Source organism: Pecten maximus, chromosome 4 (genome assembly GCF_902652985.1).
Source record: "Pecten maximus chromosome 4, xPecMax1.1, whole genome shotgun sequence".
Taxonomy (NCBI): Eukaryota; Metazoa; Mollusca; class Bivalvia; order Pectinida; family Pectinidae; genus Pecten; species Pecten maximus.
Window position 1 is genome coordinate 35,560,135 of NC_047018.1, and position 22,561 is coordinate 35,582,695.

Below are 22,561 nucleotides of genomic sequence, written 5' to 3' on the forward strand. Positions count from 1 at the left end.
ACATGTTGGTGTACATCCTGAACATGTTGGTGTACGTCCTAAACATGTTGGTGTACATCCTGAACATGTTGGTGTACATCCTGAACATGTTGGTGTGCGCCCTGAACATGTTGGTGTACGCCCTGAACATGTTGGTGTGCGTCCTGAACATGTTGGTGTACGTCCTGAACATGTTGGTGTATGCCCTGAACATGTTGGTGTATGCCCTGAACATGTTGGTGTACATCCTGAACATGTTGGTGTGCGCCCTGAACATGTTGGTGTACATCCTGAACATGTTGGTGTGCGTCCTAAACATGTTGGTGTACATCCTGAACATGTTGGTGTATGCCCTGAACATGTTGGGCGTATGCCCTGAACATGTTGGTGTGCGTCCTGAACATGTTGGTGTGCGTCCTGAACATGTTGGTGTATGCCCTGAACATGTTGGTGTACACCCTGAACATGTTGGTGTACGTCCTGAACATGTTGGTGTACACCCTGAACGTGTTGGTGTGCCCCCTGAACATGTTGGTGTACACCATGAACATATTGGTGTGTGTCCTGAACATATTGGTGTGCGTCCTGAACATGTTGGTGTGTGTCCTGAACATGTTGTAGTGCATCCTGAACATGTTGTAGTGCGTCCTGAACATGTTGGTGTACGTCCTGAACATGTTGGTGTATGCCATGAACATGTTGATGTATGCCCTGAACATGTTGGTGTATGCCATGAACATGTTGGTGTATGTCATGAACATGTTGGTGTACGCCATGAACATGTTGGTGTATGCCCTGAACATGTTGGTGTATGTCATGAACATGTTGGTGTACACCATGAACATGTTGGTGTATGCCCTGAACATGTTGGTGTATGCCCTGAACATGTTGGTGTATGCCATGAACATGTTGGTGTACATCCTGAACATGTTGGTGTACGCCCTAAACATGTTGGTGTACATCCTGAACATGTTGGTGTACGCCCTGAACATGTTGGTGATGTTGGTTAGAGGAGGAGGCTTACTAGATGATATATAAAGACAGTACTCAAAGTACATGTACATGTATTGGGCACATGTGCTTTACCATTAATTGAACTGCTTTGCCATTAATTGAACTAGAGTTATTTACATATTTTTTAGGTCACCTGAGACGAAGTCTCAAGTGACCTATTCTAATCGCCTTTTGTCCGTCGTCGTCCGTCGTGCGTCGTGCATCCGTAAACTTTTTACATTTTCGACTTCTTCTCCAAAACCACTGAACAAAATTCAATGAAATTTGGCAGAAAGTTACTATGGCTGAAGGTCAACCAAAATTGTGAATTATATGGTCCCCCCCAACCACCCCCCCCCCCCCCCCCCACCCCACCCCACCCCCCCAGGGGCCTGAGGGGTGGGGCCAAAAAGGGTCAAATTTACTAAAACTTCAAAAATCTTCTTCTCTACTCTCAGATATGGTGGAGTCAAACACTCTTTATAGATGAAATGGTCTTGTGGTGCTTTACCAAAATTGTGAATTGCATGACCCTGGGGTCTCACGTTTGCCCCTGGGGAGGGGTTAAACTTTACTATAGTAGTAGTCAAAAATGTGATTTCTCTATATAAATAGAGAAATCACATTTTTGACTATTATTTATTGGATTTGTATTGGAATTTATTCTAACCTGGTTAATATTATCAGTGTTGGATAACTGTTTGATAGTATGCATATGTTGGCCCTGACTGACCCCCAGGGGCTGATGGGCGGGGCTAAAAGGGTCAAATTGACTGAAATTTCAAAATCTTATTCTCAATACCTATATATAAGATAGGATCAAAAACTTTTCATAGAAGGAATGGTTTTATGGTGTTTTACATAAATTGTGAATTTCATGACCCTGGGGTTTCACATTTGCCCCTTGGAAGAGGGTAAACTTTGCAATAGTTTATATAGGGAATTCATATTTTTGATAATCATCTGTTTTATGTCTATTGGAATTCATTTTAACTTTCTTAAAATTATCAGCAAGGGATGACAGCTTAATATGCACATGTTGGCCCTGACTGACCCCATTAGGACTGATGGGTGGGGCCAGAAAGGGTCAATTAAACTAACTGAAATATTTCAAATCTCAGTTGACCGTTAAGTCCCTTTGGGCCTCTTGTTGCAGAGTAAAATGTTGGACAGTTGATTTTTGGGATGAAGTGGTAGACATGATGAAGATGTACTTTCTTACTCCTGATGGCTACAACAGAGAAAGAGTGTTAAAAAGAATTTTACATCTAGTGAAAGACACAACAGAGGATGTGTATGATTTCCATTTTATTGTACTCTCTATTGTTTTATACTCTCACCAGTCTGTGTAAATATTATCTATCTGAAAATAATTAAGCTGGACCCTATCCACAAATAAACCCCCTTCTTCATTTTTTAAGAATCATCCATTTTGATTTTGAATAATAAGCTAAAATTGGTTCACAAAAAATACTATATAACACATTAAACTAGAGGAGGAGGCTTATTAGGTGATATATAAAGACAGTACTCAAAGTACATGTACATGTATTGGACACATGTGCTTTACCATTAATTGAACTAGAGTTATTTACATATTTTTTGCAGAGAAAAATGTTGGACAGTTGGTTTTTGGGATGAAGTGGTAGACATGATGAAGACGTACTTTCTTACCTCTGATGGCAACAACAACAAAGAGAGAGTGTTAAAAAGAATTTTACATCTAGTGAAAGACACAAAAGAGGATGTGTATGATGTAAGTTCATTCTGAGAGACTGGTAAATACAAAAGTACTCAACTTCATATGCTACAGAAAAAAGCTACTTAAACAGAACAGATGGATTTTTTTGGGGGGAGGGGAGTTAAGTGGGTGGGTGGGGCATATACAATGTAGTGTTTCCCATGTCTTGCCCCATTCTGTCCAGTCCCTGCCCGCCCCATCCTGTTCTGAATCAATAACATATCTTGAGAACCTGTCAGCCGATTTTGTTCATATGTACATCATAGTATCATAAGTTCTACACCTGATCTTAACCCGTTGGTCATTGATCAAAGTTAAAGGGTTAAAGGTCACCTCTGATTCCTTCTGCATGGGACACATTGTTGTCTTGATACAGATCTAGACATTTTCTAGCTGTATAGTGTACAGTGCTACTTAGCTGTTTAAATAAGTAAATCAAGAGTAAATCTGTGCAGCATAAGTTGTTGCTGTTAACATGAAAGGGAACATTGATTTGTATTAATAAGAAAAAATGGTGATTATTCAATGTATGTCCTGAAAAAAATTATGCAATAATATGTAAAACGAAAAAAAAGACAATGCATCAATTGTTATTAGAAAGTTTTGGCATTTTTAGGTCATCTGACCCAAAGGGTCAGGATGACCTATAGTCATCGTGCTTCGTCCGTCGTCGTCCGCCGTCCGCCGTGCGCCGTGCGCCGTCCGTAAACTTTTTCTTTCAAAACGCTACTCCTCCTTAACGCTTGGGTGGATTACTTCCAAATTTGGTTTGAAGCATCATTGGGGGAGGGCAATCATATTTTATATAAATGAGGCTGGTCTGACCCCTGGGGCCAGAAGGGCGGGGCGCCGAAAAGGGAACTTAGGTGAATATTGCTATAAAATCCTACTCCTCCTTTACCCTTGGGTGGATTACAACTAAATTTGGTTGGAAACATCATTGGGGGAGGGCGGTCATATTTTATATAAATGAAGTTGGTGTGACCCCTGGGGCCTGAGGGGCGGGGCCCCAAAAGGGGAACTTTGATGAAATTTTGCTATAAAATCCTACTCCTCCTTAACCCTTTGGTGGATTTCAACCAGATATTGTGTGAAACATCATTTGGGGAGGGTGATCATATTTTATATAAATGAGGCTGGTGTGACCCCTAGGGCCTGAGGGGCGGGGCCCCAAATGGGGAACTTTGATGAAATTTTGCTATAAAATCCTACTCCTCCTTAACCCTATAGTGGATTTCAACCAGATATGTTGTGAAACATCATTTGGGGAGGGCGGTCATATTTTATATAAATGAGGCTAGTGTGACCCCTGGGGCCTGAGGGGCGGGGCCCCAAATGGGGAACTTTGATGAAATTTTGCTATAAAATCCTACTCCTCCTTAACCCTTTGGTGGATTTCAACCAGATATTGTGTGAAACATCATTGGGGGAGGGTGGTCATATTTTATATAAATTAGGCTGGTGTGGCCCCTGGGGCCAGAAGGGCAGGGCCCCAAAAGGGGAACTTTGATGAAATTTTGCTTTACAATACTACTCCTCCTAACCCCCATAGTGAATTATTACCAAATTTGGTGTGAAACATCATTGGAGGAGGACAATCATATTTTATATAAATGAGGCTGGTTTGACCCCTAGGGCCAGAGGGGCGGGGCCCCAAAAGGGGAACTTTGGTGAATTTTTGCTATAAATCCTACTTCTCTCTAACCCTTGGGTGGATTAATACGAAATATGGTGTGAAACATCCTTTGGGAAGGGTGGTCATATTTTATATAAACGAGGCTAGTGTGACCCCTGGGGCCTTAGGGGCAGGGCCCCAAAAGGGGAACTTTGGTGAATATTTTCTGTTAAATCCTAATCCTCCCTAACCTTTTGGTGGATTACAACCTAATTTGATGTGAAATATAAGGTGACGGCAATCATATTTTTTAATGAGACAGGTTTGACCCCTGGGGAAAAAAAGATGGGGCAAAAGGAGCGCTTAGGTTAAACATTTCTTTAAAATGCAATTCCTCCTTAATGCCTTAATTGATTACAACTATATTTAGCATGAAACATCATTGGGGAAAGGCAATCCTAATTGATATAAATGAGTCTTGTCTGACCCATTGGGACAGAGGGGCATGCCCCAAAAATGGGAACTTGGCTAAAATTTTGCTTTATGATGCTGCTCTTCCTGGACAAGCTAAATGGATAAAAACCAAATTTGATCTAAAACATAACTGGCTGCGATAAATGATTTATGGTAATAATGCTGGATTGAGGGGTGTGTCCCTGCTGTAAGTGTAAGTGTTTGTCAGATGACCGTTAAGGCCCATGGGCCTCTTGTCTACCACAATACCCTGCGTTATTCAACTCTCAGACCATTAGGTTATCATTACAGCTGTTGATTAACAATCTGTTTATACCACATGTGGTATAAACTCTGTACGCATTTTGATTGGCTAACAAGGTGAACTTTGACCCAAGCTGCAATTGTTATTGATGTCATCAATAATCTAATGACGTCACATCACTGGGTCCCGGACGTCACCGGTACACTTTATTTGCATATGCGAAATTATACTTGGCCACGTTTCCCTTTGATTCAAGCCGATATTATTGTGGTAGAAACAGGTCACACGACTCGAAATTGTTGGATATGGAATTTATTTCACACGAGTAAGTTATTTTTTTAAAAGTTACAAAAGACACGAGCTTTAGCGAGTGTTTTTTGCAACTTTTAAAAACAGATGGATTTTTCTTTTAAAAGTTACAAAAGACACGAGCTTTAGCGAGTGTTTTTTGCAATTTTTAAAAAATAACTTACTCGTGTGAAATAAATTCCATATCCAACAACCACTCGTTGTGTAACCTCTATTTATACAATGGTGTTGAAGAGTAGGATAATGCTACGGAATGTGAGTGTTTCAGGATGTGGGGATATTCTTTATAAGTATATATTGAACAGGTCTGTCTTGTCTTTCAGAAAAATCCTGAGATTATGGAAAAGATGCTTACAATGTTTAAAGAAATCTTGGAGAAGAAGCCAAAATATATGCCCAAGGCATACTATTACATCACAGTTCTGGGGGATAAATCCAGCGCACGGTAGGTAATAGCTCAAACAATATATAATTATATACTGTTTTAGGGATCCAATATTTTATCTCACAGTAACCTACCCAGGTGTCATGGAAGTGGTTGAAATATAATGCAATTAAATGTTGTTTTCAATTTTTTTCAAATATAAGTATGATGAAATCCAGATAGAGAGCTTACAAAGTACATAGGTAAAGCCTGATGTTCAATCCTATTGATTAGTCAACAATATATATATTTGAAAAGAAAATAGTTACAATATCTTTGATGATATAAATATCTGGATTGTAATGTATTTTCATGTACGTATCACATATTAGGCACAATTAATTGCGTTATACTGACAGTACCCTAGTCTCGCGACACATAGCGGACTGGTGCTGTTATTATTGTAAACATATTAGCTTAAAGATAATGTAGTTAATAGTTATATAAATATCTGTTGAACGCAGCTTGTCTACGAAGGACATAATCAAAAACTGCTTGTGCTTTCTACAGCCATTTTTTTTCAAATGCTGTGAGTATAGGAAATCCACGACAGTAAAACATGATATACTATATGTATGTACTTTTCATTTTAAATCCTTGAAGCACATGTAACAACATTACATAAAAATCCTGATGAATCATGATGGTTATGTACCTATAGTGAACAAACATACATCAGCTAGTATTGTATATTGATACCATTGATATGGTTATTTGCAGGAAGGGATCAGAAAAACATTGGTTTCCATTGATGAAAGCATGTATGAGAACTATGCACAGGAAAGGAGTGCACATGTGTCTTTACATGTTCAGACAGAAGAAACTTTTGAAGATTTGGAACTGGAAAGTAAGATATTTTATTAATGCATTAGATGTAACTTAAATCTTAGTTTATATGATATAAGCAGATAAGAAAAGGCTCAAATTCTAATTCTGGCATCATCTGTGGGAATGAAATGTCGTATATGATATCAGGAATTTGTTTGTTAGTCCCCTACCAGTGAAACAGGGGGGACTATAGGTTTCCTTTCCGTCGATCTTGCACATATATGTGTGTGTATACATGTGAACGTATGTAGAGGATAATGTCAAAGTTTGTCAACGCTTTATAGCTAGCAGCTTCATTCCTTCGAGGATTTTTATCAAACTTCACACAGTGATAAAGGACCATCGTATCTTGGAAAGGTTTGCGTTTCAGGGTTTTTGGTCAAGGTCAAGGTCAGTGTTACTTTTTAGTTGGGGGGGGGGGGGGGGGGGGGGGGTAGGGGACATGGTATTACTGTAGTGTTTACTTTTAGTATCATTCTCTGTTATGATTACTAAATACTTTAAACATTGGACAGTTTGTATTTTGTATTATCAGCAAAATTACCAAGAAGCTTTGGACATCATTGAGCCTTTAAGTAAAGTACACCTTCACTTAAATGGCGATGATAAAGATGAGAGATTTTTGGAGAACTGTGGGAACACCCTCTATACACTTCTGGAGCAGTTCAAGTTTGTATACAATTTCAAAATTATCATTTATTTTGCCTCTGTAAATGGACATATTCTCCTAACATACTCATTATATAAACATCATACTGTTAGCAAATATTCTTCTATTTAAGATTTCTTAAGAGCTATCAGACCCTTGTTTCATCCCAATGCATTCCTTAACTTAAAAGTTCCCATAGGAAAGTATTACAGATCTCAAGGACATTGCAGTCTTCCTTAAGGAGCCTTCTTTATATTCTGTAATGTTTTTCTATGGAAAATTTTAAGCTCAGGAATTTTCTTAAATTAAGGAATGTTGATGAAACTGGCTCCAGGTGAAGGTATATAGCTTATTACATGGACAGGTTATCAATCAACTAATAAAGGCCGTCTTACAAATTGACTGTAATCATGCAATATGTACCAGTAATATAATTATAATCCATGACTTTTATGTAGGCATTGTCATACTCTATTAGGGTGGATTTGATATCATTTAAATTATTTCTATTATGCCTTCCAGCCTTGCCAAAGTCTCTGAGAAGCTGAATGGACATGTTGCTGAACTGGCCATGTCTTTGATGGAGAAACGATCCAAACTACTGAGTCAGTGTGTCGAAAGATTTGTCCGACAAATGACTCTGGGGGTGAGCAACCTCTCTTTTTTAAATTTATAATTTATCAGGACTGGAGTGGCTGTACTCAGCAGTAGGATGTGGTTGTTCAGGATATTACTTTCCTCAGCATCAAGGTTTTTGTTAAAGATCGATGTTATCATCCTCATGTGACGCCCTTTTTTCCTTGAGTTGATGATCAAATAAGATACAGTGAAACCTGTCTTTACCGACCACTGACTTAAACAACATCCTGTATCATGTGACCCAATCCACCAAAATAGCAACATGCATCACAGTCATATGGACCACACTGACTTTACAGACACACTGTCTTATCTGACATATTGAGTCAGTCCCTTACAGTGTCGGTAAAGTCAGGTTCCACTTTACATGACTGTGTATGAAAATGTCTGTGTCTGGAAATATTTCTGTTCAGCAATGAACTCATAAATCATATATGTATAGTTTTTCATACATAAAATTAAAAGGTGCATCAAATTCCAGTCAATTGATCATAATCACCTTATAACATTCATTGTGGTATTTATGTAATCTAGAAATGTATTATTTCTTTCAGAGTAATCAGGAGGTGATCCCTGGCTTAATGAAGAGATTCTCGGTCCTCTTCTATGACAGGGACTATATTTGGGATGATTACAACACACATTTGTTTGGCATGCACTTCATGGAGAAATCTTTACAAGCCTTCAGGTACATATACAGTAGACTATAATAAACTTTAGCAAGTTAATTATGCTTGATTAGGATGAAAAATCATAAATCAGTTGTTATCTTAACAGATTGTGACTCTTACAAAGTGTAATAGTTTAATTACATTAATTGGTTTCTGGTTTTACACTCACTTCCCCGCCAAGTATCATTATAATATTTCTTTCTCGTAATATATATCGTAATATGTATCGTAATATATATCCATTGATTCAACAGATGCATCATGTGGTTTTATTATGGGGGGAAATTAAGGATAAAATAATGGCTATTGATTATTTGAATAATTGTTTAAAACAATCCTTTTTTTAAATTGGTTCATCTCTCTCTATGATAAAACTGGTTATTCGATTAATTAAAGTCTAATATTAAATATTAGGCAGGTTTACACAGCAGATATGGGGCCTGCCTGTCATCCAAACACAGTCAATTTAACACACTGCATGGCTTCACTTGAAGCTTTTGGAGATTTATGCTCCTCCTTGCTGACCAGTACAGGTTACGCCAAGGCTAAATAAACTGTATCAAAGGACATCTCATGTCCGCTTGTCAACTGCACACATGTGCAAATATATACTCAAAGCACCTGCTAGTCTTTATGTTCTCTGTCTCTCAGATAAACAAACCTTATCAAAGCAACTTCCCAGTCTGAATGTAATGGGCACAGATAAGACTTGCATGCAGATGTTATCTTGGGGAATCTAATTACCCTTATCACTCAGTCTTGACCAGTCTGGCTCTATCCATGACCTCCCTGACCCTACGGTTATCTATGAAGGGAGGTTTCACTCCTGCACCTAATTTACATATTCTAATTAAACAGCCCCTTACTAACAAGGTAAGGATGTCAAGAGATCCAATCAGAAGACCACGCTCGGTCACATGGCTAATGTCAATTTCTCCTCAGAAATTCTATCCAAATTGCCATTGTTGTTCTAACTGCTTGAACAAACAGTCATATTCCAAAACTCTGTGTTTTGTTGGCCTCTCATCAGAGACTGCTACAACTTCATCCATTCACCGAAATTGTCACAACTTAACAGACACATCCTCAGCAAGACATTCTTCCAAAACACTCATCAGTTATAGATATGTCAGGACGTGGAAAAGGTCAACCTCGTGAAGACAGTAACGATACTCTCTATTCTGCTGTCAGTACGACAGGTGGTAATGTCAGCAACTGGGACTCTAATAAGCCAGAAAACTGGACTATAGGTGAAATAAGGACACGACTGCTGGAGCAGAACATCAGACCACCAAGTGGTTTTACCAAAACTATGCTGGTCAAACTGTACAAAGAAAATAATACCAGTGTTAGTGATGGTAACAGTGATGTGACGCCACCTACAGAGAATGACCTTACACAGCCTGGCTACCACAGCAGGAATCCCTCATCAAATGAGGCAATGAAGGCTCTACAAGCACATGTAACCAGGCTGGAGCAATTAATACTGCCAAAATACAGTAGCAGTGGGACAGTCCCCAGCTGTACCAGGTCATGTCCTGACTGCGACCTCAATGACCTCACCAACCTCACCGACCTTAGAGCCCCCAGCTGTAGCAGGAGGCATACCAAACAATTATGTGCCTCAGCCTGATGTCCTTCTACAACAGACAGGAATTTCATCAGAATCTCAATAGAAGTCATACCTCAAGCCATACGCCAGCAGATAATAGAAGGTAAGGACGTCAACTTAGCTCTACTATTACTGCCATCTTATGACTATGATTGCACACGCTACAATCGATTCACTGAAGTTGGGGTGCGTACTGTCCCGCTCCAAACAGACCCATGTCCATGTAAATCTATAGGAGCATCATGTGTGAATATTACCCTAATCGCAGACAGGAGACATAGTAGAACTACCCACAACATATCCTGGTCCTGTATTCTATGAATACCATAAAGCTTTCGCCACTAGGGCCGCAGCACTTTTACACCAGTGTGGTATTAAGGTCAACTGGGCGATTCGGGACAATCAACTTTACACCACGATATGTTCCGGATTTAGGAGTAACAGCTGCAAACTGTGCAACAACATGAATCATACCGAAGACTTCTGTCCTCTCATTTTGAATGGCCTAGAATCATCAGCAAAAAACCATAAAGGAAACAATAGGAATGGGGACAGCAACACTGACAGTAAAGGAAGGACCAGGGTCATTCACCATGGTAAAGAGGTCTGCAACAATTACAACGACCAAGATGGCTGTAACCGTGACAATTGCCCCTACCTTCATATCAAGAAATCTTCAATTAAATCAACTAAAACACATAAAACAAACGAATCAGCTAAACAATGACAAAAGGCCAACCTCCAGGATTTCAAGGCGTCAACTCCTATCAATATAGCAGCACTAGAGAGAGACCTAAAAAACCACCCTGATAAGAACTTTGTGCAGTCTTTGATTTCTGGATTATCAGACGGCTTTGACACGGGAATGTCTGCACTACCAGACACATCTCTAATCTGCAAGAACTTAAAAAGTGCCACTTCTGAACCAGACATTGTCGATGAACTTATAACTAACGAAGTTAACAAGAAATTCTTAACTGGCCCTTATACAGAACCACTTTTTGATATATACAGGATCAACCCAATTGGAATAACGTCAGGGAAGTACTCTGACAAGAAACGCCTAATCGCGGACCTTTCTGCCCCCCATGACACCAAAGGTAACAGCATCAATGAATTAATCGCTAAAGAGGAATACTCATTGTCGTACATTAGTGTTGAGGATGCCATAAATCAAATCCAGCATACATGAAGACACTCCAAGCTGTGTAAACTGGACATAACAGATGCCTTTAAACTTATACCTGTTTCTCCAAAACTCTGGCCTTTCTACGGTATATGCTGGAAACAACAATACTATTTTTATACCAAACTCACTTTTGGGTGTCGTACCAGTCCTAAGATCTTTGACCTTTTATCAACCGCTCTCTGTTGGATTTTATCAAATAACTATCAGATAGAATACATAATTCACTACCTGGATGACTTTCTTACAATCGACAGACCAAATGTGGTAGCTGAACGAACAATGGCAATTTGGTGCTTTTTATGACGGTCAGTGGTTCCACGGTCACTGGCCACATCAAATATCCTTGGACAGTTCTGAAATGTCAATTGCTTTCATGGAACTATATCCTATCGTACTGGCCTGTATGATATGGGGACACAAGTGGTCAGGTCTCAGAATTAGACTACACTGTGACAATCAAGCAACTGTTGATATCATCAGGAAAGGGCGTTCTAAATGCGCTTATATCATGCCATTTATGCGACGTTTAACTTGGTGTACTTTTATCCACAACTTCGTTCTCACAGCCATGCATATCCCTGGAAAACAGAATAATATTGCCGATGCCTTATCTCATTTCCAAATGGACCAGTTCCACGACTTGGCACCAGCAGCAGAGAAGAGCCAAAAATCCCATTCCAGATTACGACAATGTGCCTTTATACTAGAACCAGCAGTGCGTGACCTATGGAATGCTGCATTGGCTCATTCGACTAGAACTACCTACACATCAGGTGTTTCCTGTTTCAAGAACTTCATCATCCTCATGAATGGTATAAACAACCAAGCAAGTGTGTTTACCAACGTTACAGAAGAATTATTAATACTCTTCGTGACTCATTGTTATCATAACCTCAGATTGAAATATTCTACAATTAAGCTGCATCTATACGGAATTAAGTTCCATTGTACTATGCAGGGGCTCAGCAACCCGCTTGTGAATACTCATGGGTTACCACTTTACCGACTCCAGACCATATTACGGGGATTAAAGAAACTACAGGGAACTCCGGTAAAACCTAGACTCCCCATAACTTTCAACATATTGTCTAAGTTATGCTCAGCATTTCGACAGGGTGTTTTCGATCCTGCCACAGACACTACTATGGAGGCTGCCTGCTGTGTGGCCTTCTTCTCGTTCTTACGGTGTGGAGAATTCACATGCACCACTAACATATTTGATTCTTCAATTCACTTGTGTATCAGTGACATACAAGTAGCACCAGTAACAGCATGTCATTGCGCCTCTAGGCGTCCAAAACCGACCCCTTTCGACAAGGAGTCACTATTCACCTGTTCCGCACCCATCACCATGTATGTGCTGTAGCCACTGTCATCAGAATGCTGACAGAAAGATTTACGAATGGTTGTCGTCCTTCGGACCCCCTATTTTCCATTCATTCTGCTGCCTTGACTCGACATGTTTTTATCAACAAACTAAGACAGACCTTGATCCGACTAGGTCTAAATCATTCACTATTCACAGGACATTCCTTCAGAATAGGAACCGCAACTACTGCCACCCAGTCAGATGTCCCCGATCACCTCATCAAAGTGCTCGGACGCTGGCAATCGGATAGCTACTGTCGATACATCCGCACCCCTCATCATATTCTCCGGAAAGCTCAAGCAGAAATGTGCAAGATTTCACCTGATACTTAGTAGCCTAGTGGGGCCTTCTGTGTTCATAGGAGTCTAAGTGTGTACTCTTTATAGGGCGAGTATATCTATAATGAGTACTAATTATTCCACTGGATTAACATGTATATTGATGTGCTAATCTGTCATCATTCACACAGGATTTATGTGTATATTCCATTGGATTTATATGTGTGTAAATGTGCTTATCCGTCACCATTCAGATGGGATATATGTGTGTATTCGTTTAGGGCGAGTATATCTAAACGGTACTATTACGGCCCTCATACTCAACAACTAACAGAAACGAAGGTAACAGAACACATTCTGTAGCCATGCAGGCCAGCATTCTTGTAAGGATTACATCTGGACATTCCGAATTGGGATACAGAACCGAACTAAATGTTTACTAGTCATTGACATTAGTACCCTGTTTTCTTTTACACCTAAGTACCTCTTAGGACAATAACTATATTCAATACTGAGGCATTCTGCCAGAATTTGTCTATGACTTGCTGTATATCTTCTCAATTATGTCATATTCTCCCGGTGGCGCTGGGGATAAAGGTGTCTCATACCCTACATTCCCTCTTTGGGGTCCTCGTATCATCACATGCTTATAAACCATGTCTCTCATACTCCTTTGGGCCTATGGCAGTAAACTGACACCATGTAATAACATTATAACATGGACTATTAATGATGCCAGACTACTGCTATACACCACAAATCGGTCAATCCAACCCCAGAACCAAGGGTTAGCTGGACTGCATACATCAACTCTATCTGGCCCAGGGTAAGACAGCAAGTCGAACCCCAAGCCTAAGTGATGTAACTCCCAACTCTTGCCGACTCCTGGACACTTGAGCGACCAGGCTATGGTACCCATGAGCTTCAGGTCAGCCATACCTCCAAGTCATGTTCTCAACGGGTTGTTGGCCATAGCTTTTCAGCACCATGCTCTTCAGCATTACGGGGTTCAAATAGCCCACGGCTATACCCCACCCGGTCCAAGGGAGGTAACTGCTAAGGTGATATGCACCCCTTATCTGCAAACTTTTTAATAAATACTGTAAATTTATCTTACATCGTTTGTTATTTTGTTGTGTAAATTAAAGTCTAATATTAAATATTAGGCAGGTTTACACAGCAGATATGGGGCCTGCCTGTCATCCAAACACAGTCAATTTAACACACTGCATGGCTTCACTTGAAGCTTTTGGAGATTTATGCTCCTCCTTGCTGACCAGTACAGGTTACGCCAAGGCTAAATAAACTGTATCAAAGGACATCTCATGTCCGCTTGTCAACTGCACACATGTGCAAATATATACTCAAAGCACCTGCTAGTCTTTATGTTCTCTGTCTCTCAGATAAACAAACCTTATCAAAGCAACTTCCCAGTCTGAATGTAATGGGCACAGATAAGACTTGCATGCAGATGTTATCTTGGGGAATCTAATTACCCTTATCACTCAGTCTTGACCAGTCTGGCTCTATCCATGACCTCCCTGACCCTACGGTTATCTATGAAGGGAGGTTTCACTCCTGCACCTAATTTACATATTCTAATTAAACAGCCCCTTACTAACAAGGTAAGGATGTCAAGAGATCCAATCAGAAGACCACGCTCGGTCACATGGCTAATGTCAATTTCTCCTCAGAAATTCTATCCAAATTGCCATTGTTGTTCTAACTGCTTGAACAAACAGTCATACCATCCACCTCCCCCACCGCCACCTTTATCTAATTGGTTGCTTGTGACTTTATCGGTTTCAACCTTTGGGCCTATGGCAGTAAACTGACACCATGTAATAACATAATAACATGGACTATTAATGATGCCAGACTACTGCTATACACCACAAATCGGTCAATCCAACCCCAGAACCAAGGGTTAGCTGGACTGCATACATCAACTCTATCTGGCCCAGGGTAAGACAGCAAGTCGAACCCCAAGCCTAAGTGATGTAACTCCCAACTCTTGCCGACTCCTGGACACTTGAGCGACCAGGCTATGGTACCCATGAGCTTCAGGTCAGCCATACCTCCAAGTCATGTTCTCAACGGGTTGTTGGCCATAGCTTTTCAGCACCATGCTCTTCAGCATTACGGGGTTCAAATAGCCCACGGCTATACCCCACCCGGTCCAAGGGAGGTAACTGCTAAGGTGATATGCACCCCTTATCTGCAAACTTTTTAATAAATACTGTAAATTTATCTTACATCGTTTGTTATTTTGTTGTGTAAATCAAAAATTTATATAAAACATTGTCAATGTTTTTTGAAATGCAAATAAAATAAAAGTATTATAATTTACTTAAATTGCTTTGTGTCTTAAAATAGTGGCAATGTAATTATTTGAACATTTATTTAAAACACTGTTGATATATAATGCAGCCTAATACAAGTGGATTAAACTATTGTGTTGGTTTCAGCTCAGGGAAAGAGATACCTGATGATCTCAATGAAACTTTGATAGAGATGTTTCTGTGGGTGATGCAGACAGAAGGTTTGGACTATGTAGACTTGAACTTTAGAGAATTGTCTATATATGGGCATGCAGCCTCCGAATACATGCAGCTGTTTCTAACAAAGGTAAGAATCAAGTCCTTTTGATTGATAATGGACTCCTGAATGTACAAACTTTTTGCATGGACAAATAGAAGTGACACAATTGATGACGTTTAAATATTAATGGTGTATAAATTTAAGAAACTAACCCCAATTGCTATATCAAAAAGTAAGTTTTCTTCCCATTAATGTAGTAAGTAATTAAACTTTAATGTTTGAAATACTTATCATGATATTATCCTAAGCCTGGAAATTGAATATCTCATATCACTAAGCTTACACATTGAATATCTCAATACTGAATTCCAACAGGGGATGTTTAATACTGAACAAGTCTTAGGGAATGACCAGGTACCAAAAACTTCAATTCATCATAATTATGTTTCTGGTTATTTAGTCTTTACTAGAAATAGATAGAGAACTGTATTTGGTATTGGTTAAGTTCTTAATTGGTTATAGTCATTTTTTTTCCAAAGAATTAAAACAGGTGGGCTAAAATTGGAGAACTTTGTCTAACTCCGGTGTGAGTTTTAACAATAACACTTTAGTCTATATAGTTCTAAACTTATCCTTGGTAACTGGTAACAGAGGAATTTGTGTTAACACATCTAGTTTAGGTTTAGCATGTCTCATTGCAAATTTCATGAATAAGAAAACGATATGTAAACATTTATAAGGTTTTTAAAATGTCTTGTACAGTGGATCCTGATTATTTATGATAAACAAATATACTCTTATGTAGATAATACATTACTATTCTATTGTATGTTTCCAGCATATTGGAACCAAGTCCTCTGAAGTCTGTAAGCCACTAATTCCATCCATAGTGAAACAAATGAAACATGAGGAGAAAGAGCTGGCAGAGAAAAGTCAATCCATTGTCTATAATATGAGCATAAATGACTACAAACTACTGGACGGACACTTAGACGCACTCGTCGTCTGGTACAAAGAAACACATTCTGCTTTTGCGTTAAGTATGTACTTTTTTGATGATTCTTCAATTCTTATCAATATCAGTTGGATAGAGCAATATATTTATTTAACACTTTGATTCCCAACTACATGCAGTAGTCATTTCTATGTATATTTATGTTGATGTTGGGAAAGTAAACATCAGCATACCTGTATATTGTACTTTACACCTGTAGGGGAGAGGGTATGGTTTGGTTTTGTATTGTTTAGCGTCCTATCAACAGCTAAAGTCATTTAAGGATGGCTTCCCTGTGTGTGAGATACATGCGTGTGGTGAATCTTTGTGTTTTTGGAGGCTCTGGTATGGTCGTGTACAGTTGAGTGTAGACTAAAGGTTACACAAAGTGCACTCCGAGTGCACTCCGTTTGGACTTGGAGTGCACTCCGTTTGGACTCCAGGTAAACTTGGAGTGCACTCGGAGTGCACTCTAAGTTTACCTGGAGTCCTATCAGGCCCCAATCCTACCTGGGTCCACATGTATCACATGTACCTGTAACCAAGTACATATATACATAATGTTTATAGATAGATGTATACTCTTATACATTTAGACTCCTTAAACATGTAACAATAAGATATGTGTTACTGTTTTATCTTTGTATATATATCATCTTATTATTTTGTTGGTTCATTTTTAGTTGGTTAGCTAACAATATCTAATATAATAGATTTTTTCTATTAGTAAACCCTATATAAAATGAATAGATCTGGCACTTTGTTGAAAAAATGTATGATAGCATTCCTTTGATTTGAAGAGTTTTAACAAGCCACGTAAATTAATAGAAATTGGTAATAAACAAAACATATTTGGCAAGCTGATTGTGGTCTCTCAAAATGTAGAGTTTGATTGTGTACTGGAAATATCTTGTACTCGAAGTACTACTGTTTTTAATATTTCAAATGCTTTTCTTCCAACAGTTTAAATTAATCTTAACATACAATACAAAAGAATTTTTTTTTTATCACCTTGATAGCATATTCCGGATCCAATGCCTCATTAACTCCTGGTCATAAATGGAGTTCTTTTAACAGTTATATATGATACAATCCCCAAGTCTCCAAGTTTACCTTATAAGGTGTGAAGATCTGGACAGGTGTACACATGGTCATCTAACTAGATAAAGACCCCCTTAATTGTTAGATGGAAACTGGACATCACACCTTACCTTTACCTAGCCAGAGTTTCCTCTGGCCCTGACACCATGTCTGGTATGGTGTCAGGGCTAGAGGAAACTCAGGCTGACCTATACCAAGGTCATATAGAATATAGGTACAGACTTGTGACTGTCGATATCTGACACTTTTGAAATGATATGATTGTCCATTCCTATTACAGTATTATCAAAACAGTTATAAGTCATTATAAAAAATTATTGAAAAAAAAAAAAATTCCAACTGGTACTATTACTTTATGTCTTTGATATTATAATGGAAGTATGTATAGAGTATTAGAAGTCAATATGTAAATCAACATAGATTAATATGATTCTCATGTTTGAGTTAAGTAAATACTTATCAAACATTCCATACACCAACTGCAGCTGGCCTTATGTCATTTTTTTTTTTTTAAAGTTTGAACATTTAAATCAGAGACATATGTATATAGGTCTCTGTTTAAATTTATGATTTTATAATTGGCTTGAACAACCATTGTACATTCATGACCTGTATCTGTTACATAAAATGTATGAGTGACACATATCATGATAGATATTGACTGAATGGGAATAGAAAACGATGTAGTTCCAACAGGTCAGTTTTACAGGTAAATGGTACGTAGGTTGCCGTGTCCAACTGCCCCGAGGCAAATTGTACCTCAGGCTCTATAATCTTATTTCCTGGACGAGAACAATGTGTACTAATTACGGGTATAAGGCTATAGGTTGGTTTTGGGAAATGGTGAATTTACATTCATTATACCATTTGGAATTACACTGAATTTATTTATTTTTTTTACTTTAATCTCTTTCTTTACAATCAATTTTTCAATGCAATGTCTTTATATTTTTGAATATAACAAGATAAGAACTGCATCATTTCTTAATTTGATTTGCATTAATTTTTTCTGAACTTATATCATTCAACATTGTACCTCTACATACCGGACACCTGCATAAACCGGCCAATACGTTTGGTCTCAATGACTTACGGTTTAGACAGGTTACAATGTAATAAGAAACAGCTTATTTTTACTTTCTAATTTCAGTATAGAATGACTTCATTTCAATAGAGTTGGTCTTCTTAAACCTGTTAACCAATTTGTTAATGGTTTTACAGCTTATCGTTACATTTCCACCTTAATTACACTGGTATTTCATTTATACATGTAATTTTGGTCTGATTAAGGCCTCTCAGATGGAGAGCTACAATCCTTTCCTTCAAGTCAGGAGATAATCTTACTGTTCCGTTAATTGGCCTGAGGTTATAACACACCCTGCTTTGCAAAGCTTCATCATTTGAAGCCATGGCTAACAGTGACAAAATTGACATAGGTATTTCTGTGAACCCAGGACAGTACCTGTAGCTGGCTCCTAAAACTCACCTGGCACAGGTCTCAGGTGTGTCAGACCAGAGTTAGTCATGCATGACCAATAATAATAGCAATTAAACAGATACTGTCATTCATTAAGGGTAGTCCAGAACTACATACTTGTGTTTACATTATGTAAGAACATTAATTTAACCAGGTAATGCTCATAAATATGTACAGTTGTAAATGTATATTTTTCTAATGATATATAAACTAAAATGATTATGTTTATTTTATAATTACTTGCCTGAACTGAGTACATATATGTAGAGAATGTCTTATTAAAAAAACACATAATTCATTAAATACTGTAAACTTTAAATATTTTGAATAATCAATAACATAATATAGACACATTATCTAAACTTCCTTTAAAGTCATGATATATGTACAGTAATAAATATTCTAATTAAAATAATTTTCAATTCCTTAACAGAATGAAATACAATTCACTTACATCTTAATAAAATATGAAATAATAAGCAATTAACTTTCATAGAAACCTGTTTATAGCATAAATTGTATAACTGTCTTTTATGGATCTTAATAAATATAAATTTAACATGTAGGCATTATTACCATGTATTAACAATAAAATAAATATTCTGAGTAGACTAAACAAATGTTAATAGTAATATTAAGAGAACAAAAGTAATTTGTAAAAATCTATTTATTTATATGTAAATTATATTAAAAGCATCAAAGTATTAATACATGTATATATGATATACATGTAGTCTGATTATAGAACTGGGGTAGGCATGGTGTCTTATAGGACTCCAGGTAGACTCGGAGTCCACTTGGAGTGCACTCCAAGTTTACCTGGAGTCCAAACGGAGTGCACTCCAAGTCCAAATGGAGTGCACTCGGAGTGCACTTGGGTGTAACCTTTAGTCTACACTCAACTGTATGTCTCCTTGTGGTAGCGTCGAACTGATGTCGACTTAATAGTATGTACTACCTCGCTGGCGCATAATGCTGAAGACACCCAACTCCTGGTCACATTTGTACTCACAACGGGTGAACCAGTCATCCATCTCCCAAAAGGCTGATAGCTAAGCAGAAGTAACAGCTACAATTTCGTCTTGTATGTCTTGACCAGAGGACACAACCCAAAGACTTCCTCACACAAACGCTCATCTGAAGGCAAAAAGTGAAGCATTTTCAATGGAGATATTAGGAAGGGAAAAGTTTTTAACTAAGAAGTGAAAAGATTCCATATTTATTCACCTTTTGCGATCATGCAATGGGGGGCAGCAAGTACAATTCTTACGCCCTAACTGCAGGGTAGAAGGGCGGGGGTCACAAATAGCTCAGTAAGTCAGGTGCTAGACTGATGCATCTTCAGGTATAAATTCCATATGAGTGGTTCGATTCCTATCTAGGGCGATTAGTCTCAGGAAGCTGAGGTCATTGACTATCTTGGGCTGTTGTGGTTGTTATCCACTACAAGGAGGCCCAACTGTAAAATGTCCCCGGCTGTTGATGGGGCATACATGTATACAGATACTTTTCTCATTTTTATAAAATTTATATATTTTCGCAGGAGCGTTATGGAAGCCCTTTGAAGAAAGTGATGGTTTTACAGCTCCAGACTTTAAAGATATGATGGAAGCAATAGAAGAAGACACTGACAATTCCAAATTATTTACACATGGTATGATGTTAAAATTAATGGCTGAAAGACAAGCTGAGGTAAGAAATATTAATTTTAGAGATCACTTTATCTGTAGAAAGGTCAGAGGTTAAATTCCATGTCAAGAGACTAATTTTATCCATAGTCAGGTGAGGTTAAGTTGGATGTCAGAGTTTAATTCATATATATATATAGGCTAGAGGTTAAATTCTATATCAGAGGTTAATTCTTCAGCTAGGTCAGAGGTTAGATTAATGTCTGAGGTCAAGTTAACTACAGCTAGGTCCGAGGTTAAATTTGCTTCGAAGGTCAAATCAGTTGTTGCTACAAAATACATGTATGTATTACATGCCTATTTGTATATACATTGTAAGTATATTGAATATAGGTCGAATGTTAAAAGGGAAACATCCTTCTTCTATAGAAATATATATAATTACCTGACACAAATAAAATGAGAGATTTATATAGTAAGAGATAAAGCAAAATTTGAGTGTTTGAGTTATGGCCCTTTGTATTTTGCTGTACAGTGTCTGCACAAAATCTTCATTCTTGACAAAATAAACAATTCCACCATTGTTTTTAGAATGTTTGTCTCTGTCGTTTTTGCTTGATGGATGCATGTAGAATTGTATATGCCATTTTTCATAACGTACTCTTGTGTCATCTTTCATATTACCTAGTGTCAGTTTTGTATTTGTGGTATTTATTATTATATTGAAGTGAATTCAATACCGTCATCACTTAAAGGTTGTTACTAGGAGTCCTGATTATGCACTGTGACATGTAGAGTTTGATATTAAAACTAAGGACAAAAGGCATTTGAAATTTTCCTAAAATCTTTTTGTTTTCATCTTTCTAGCTGTTCACCAAAAAGCAAGTTGACTTGATGATTGAGAGGTTTCTAGATGACAAACAGTCACAGTACCATGTATTGATAGCATTTGGTGAAATAATAGCCAGTCAGCCACAACTATTTGGGGACAACATGATCAAACATGTCCTACAAAACCCAAACTTAGATATGGTGAACGCTGCTTCTATCCAAATCATAGCTGTCAACTTGGGGCTACAGAAAAAGGTTTGTTTATATTTTAATTTATTCACAAATTTCATTTTAAATTTTTTTATGACAATAATAATTATAATTTTGTGCAAAGTTTCTGGGAAAAATATCTCATGCGCCCCTGGCCACAATTGTTTCATTTTCACACCACAGCATCATATTTTTGCAGTCAGCAGTCAGTGTTCAAGATCAAATGCCATTTATTTAGGTTGCACATTTTGTAAGCCCTGCTCACATTGTGTTATTTATTTACAGGAAATGGTAGATACCATTCTAGAAGAACTTATTGCTCTGACAAAAAGTTGGACTGATCCAAATCACCAGATATCACTTTTGGATGCTATTCGAATTCTGGGGGCTAAATATGGTGTGGAAACCCTTAAACCTCACCGTAAATACTTTGAGGATATGCATAAATATGGAAAATCTTCCCCAGTCAAAGACACATCTGCAGCTATTGTAAATGCAATGGATGGAGTCAGGTAATCAACTGTTTAAAACTGTGAACTTTTAGGGTTTTATGTTCGAACAGCTTTATAAGTCATCAGAGAAGATTTTGAAACAAGATTTACATGAAATATTAGTCATAAAGCTTCTTGGTCGTTAACGTATACATGGCTTATCACAAAAATTCTGAAGTGGCACAACGTTATAGAAATACAGTTTTATATAATTAAAATCAACAAGAGAAAATATTATCAGCTTCCAAAATATCATCGTTTGTTCAAATATTAC

At 37.9% G+C, this 22,561-nt stretch overlaps 1 protein-coding gene across 1 annotated transcript in view; it reads left to right on the forward strand.

The window, feature by feature from the left end:
• LOC117325953 overlaps nucleotides 1-22,561 on the forward strand; it is a 44,876-nt gene that overhangs the window by 15,308 nt on the left and 7,007 nt on the right. Inside the window, exons 9-20 of the mRNA XM_033882484.1 lie at nucleotides 2,129-2,266; nucleotides 2,581-2,728; nucleotides 5,679-5,800; nucleotides 6,500-6,626; nucleotides 7,143-7,276; nucleotides 7,779-7,902; nucleotides 8,450-8,583; nucleotides 15,483-15,642; nucleotides 16,394-16,595; nucleotides 20,671-20,819; nucleotides 21,623-21,841; nucleotides 22,082-22,308. Of these exons, the coding sequence (XP_033738375.1) occupies nucleotides 2,129-2,266; nucleotides 2,581-2,728; nucleotides 5,679-5,800; nucleotides 6,500-6,626; nucleotides 7,143-7,276; nucleotides 7,779-7,902; nucleotides 8,450-8,583; nucleotides 15,483-15,642; nucleotides 16,394-16,595; nucleotides 20,671-20,819; nucleotides 21,623-21,841; nucleotides 22,082-22,308 (1,884 nt within the window). The remainder of the gene's footprint in view (nucleotides 1-2,128; nucleotides 2,267-2,580; nucleotides 2,729-5,678; nucleotides 5,801-6,499; nucleotides 6,627-7,142; nucleotides 7,277-7,778; nucleotides 7,903-8,449; nucleotides 8,584-15,482; nucleotides 15,643-16,393; nucleotides 16,596-20,670; nucleotides 20,820-21,622; nucleotides 21,842-22,081; nucleotides 22,309-22,561) is intronic.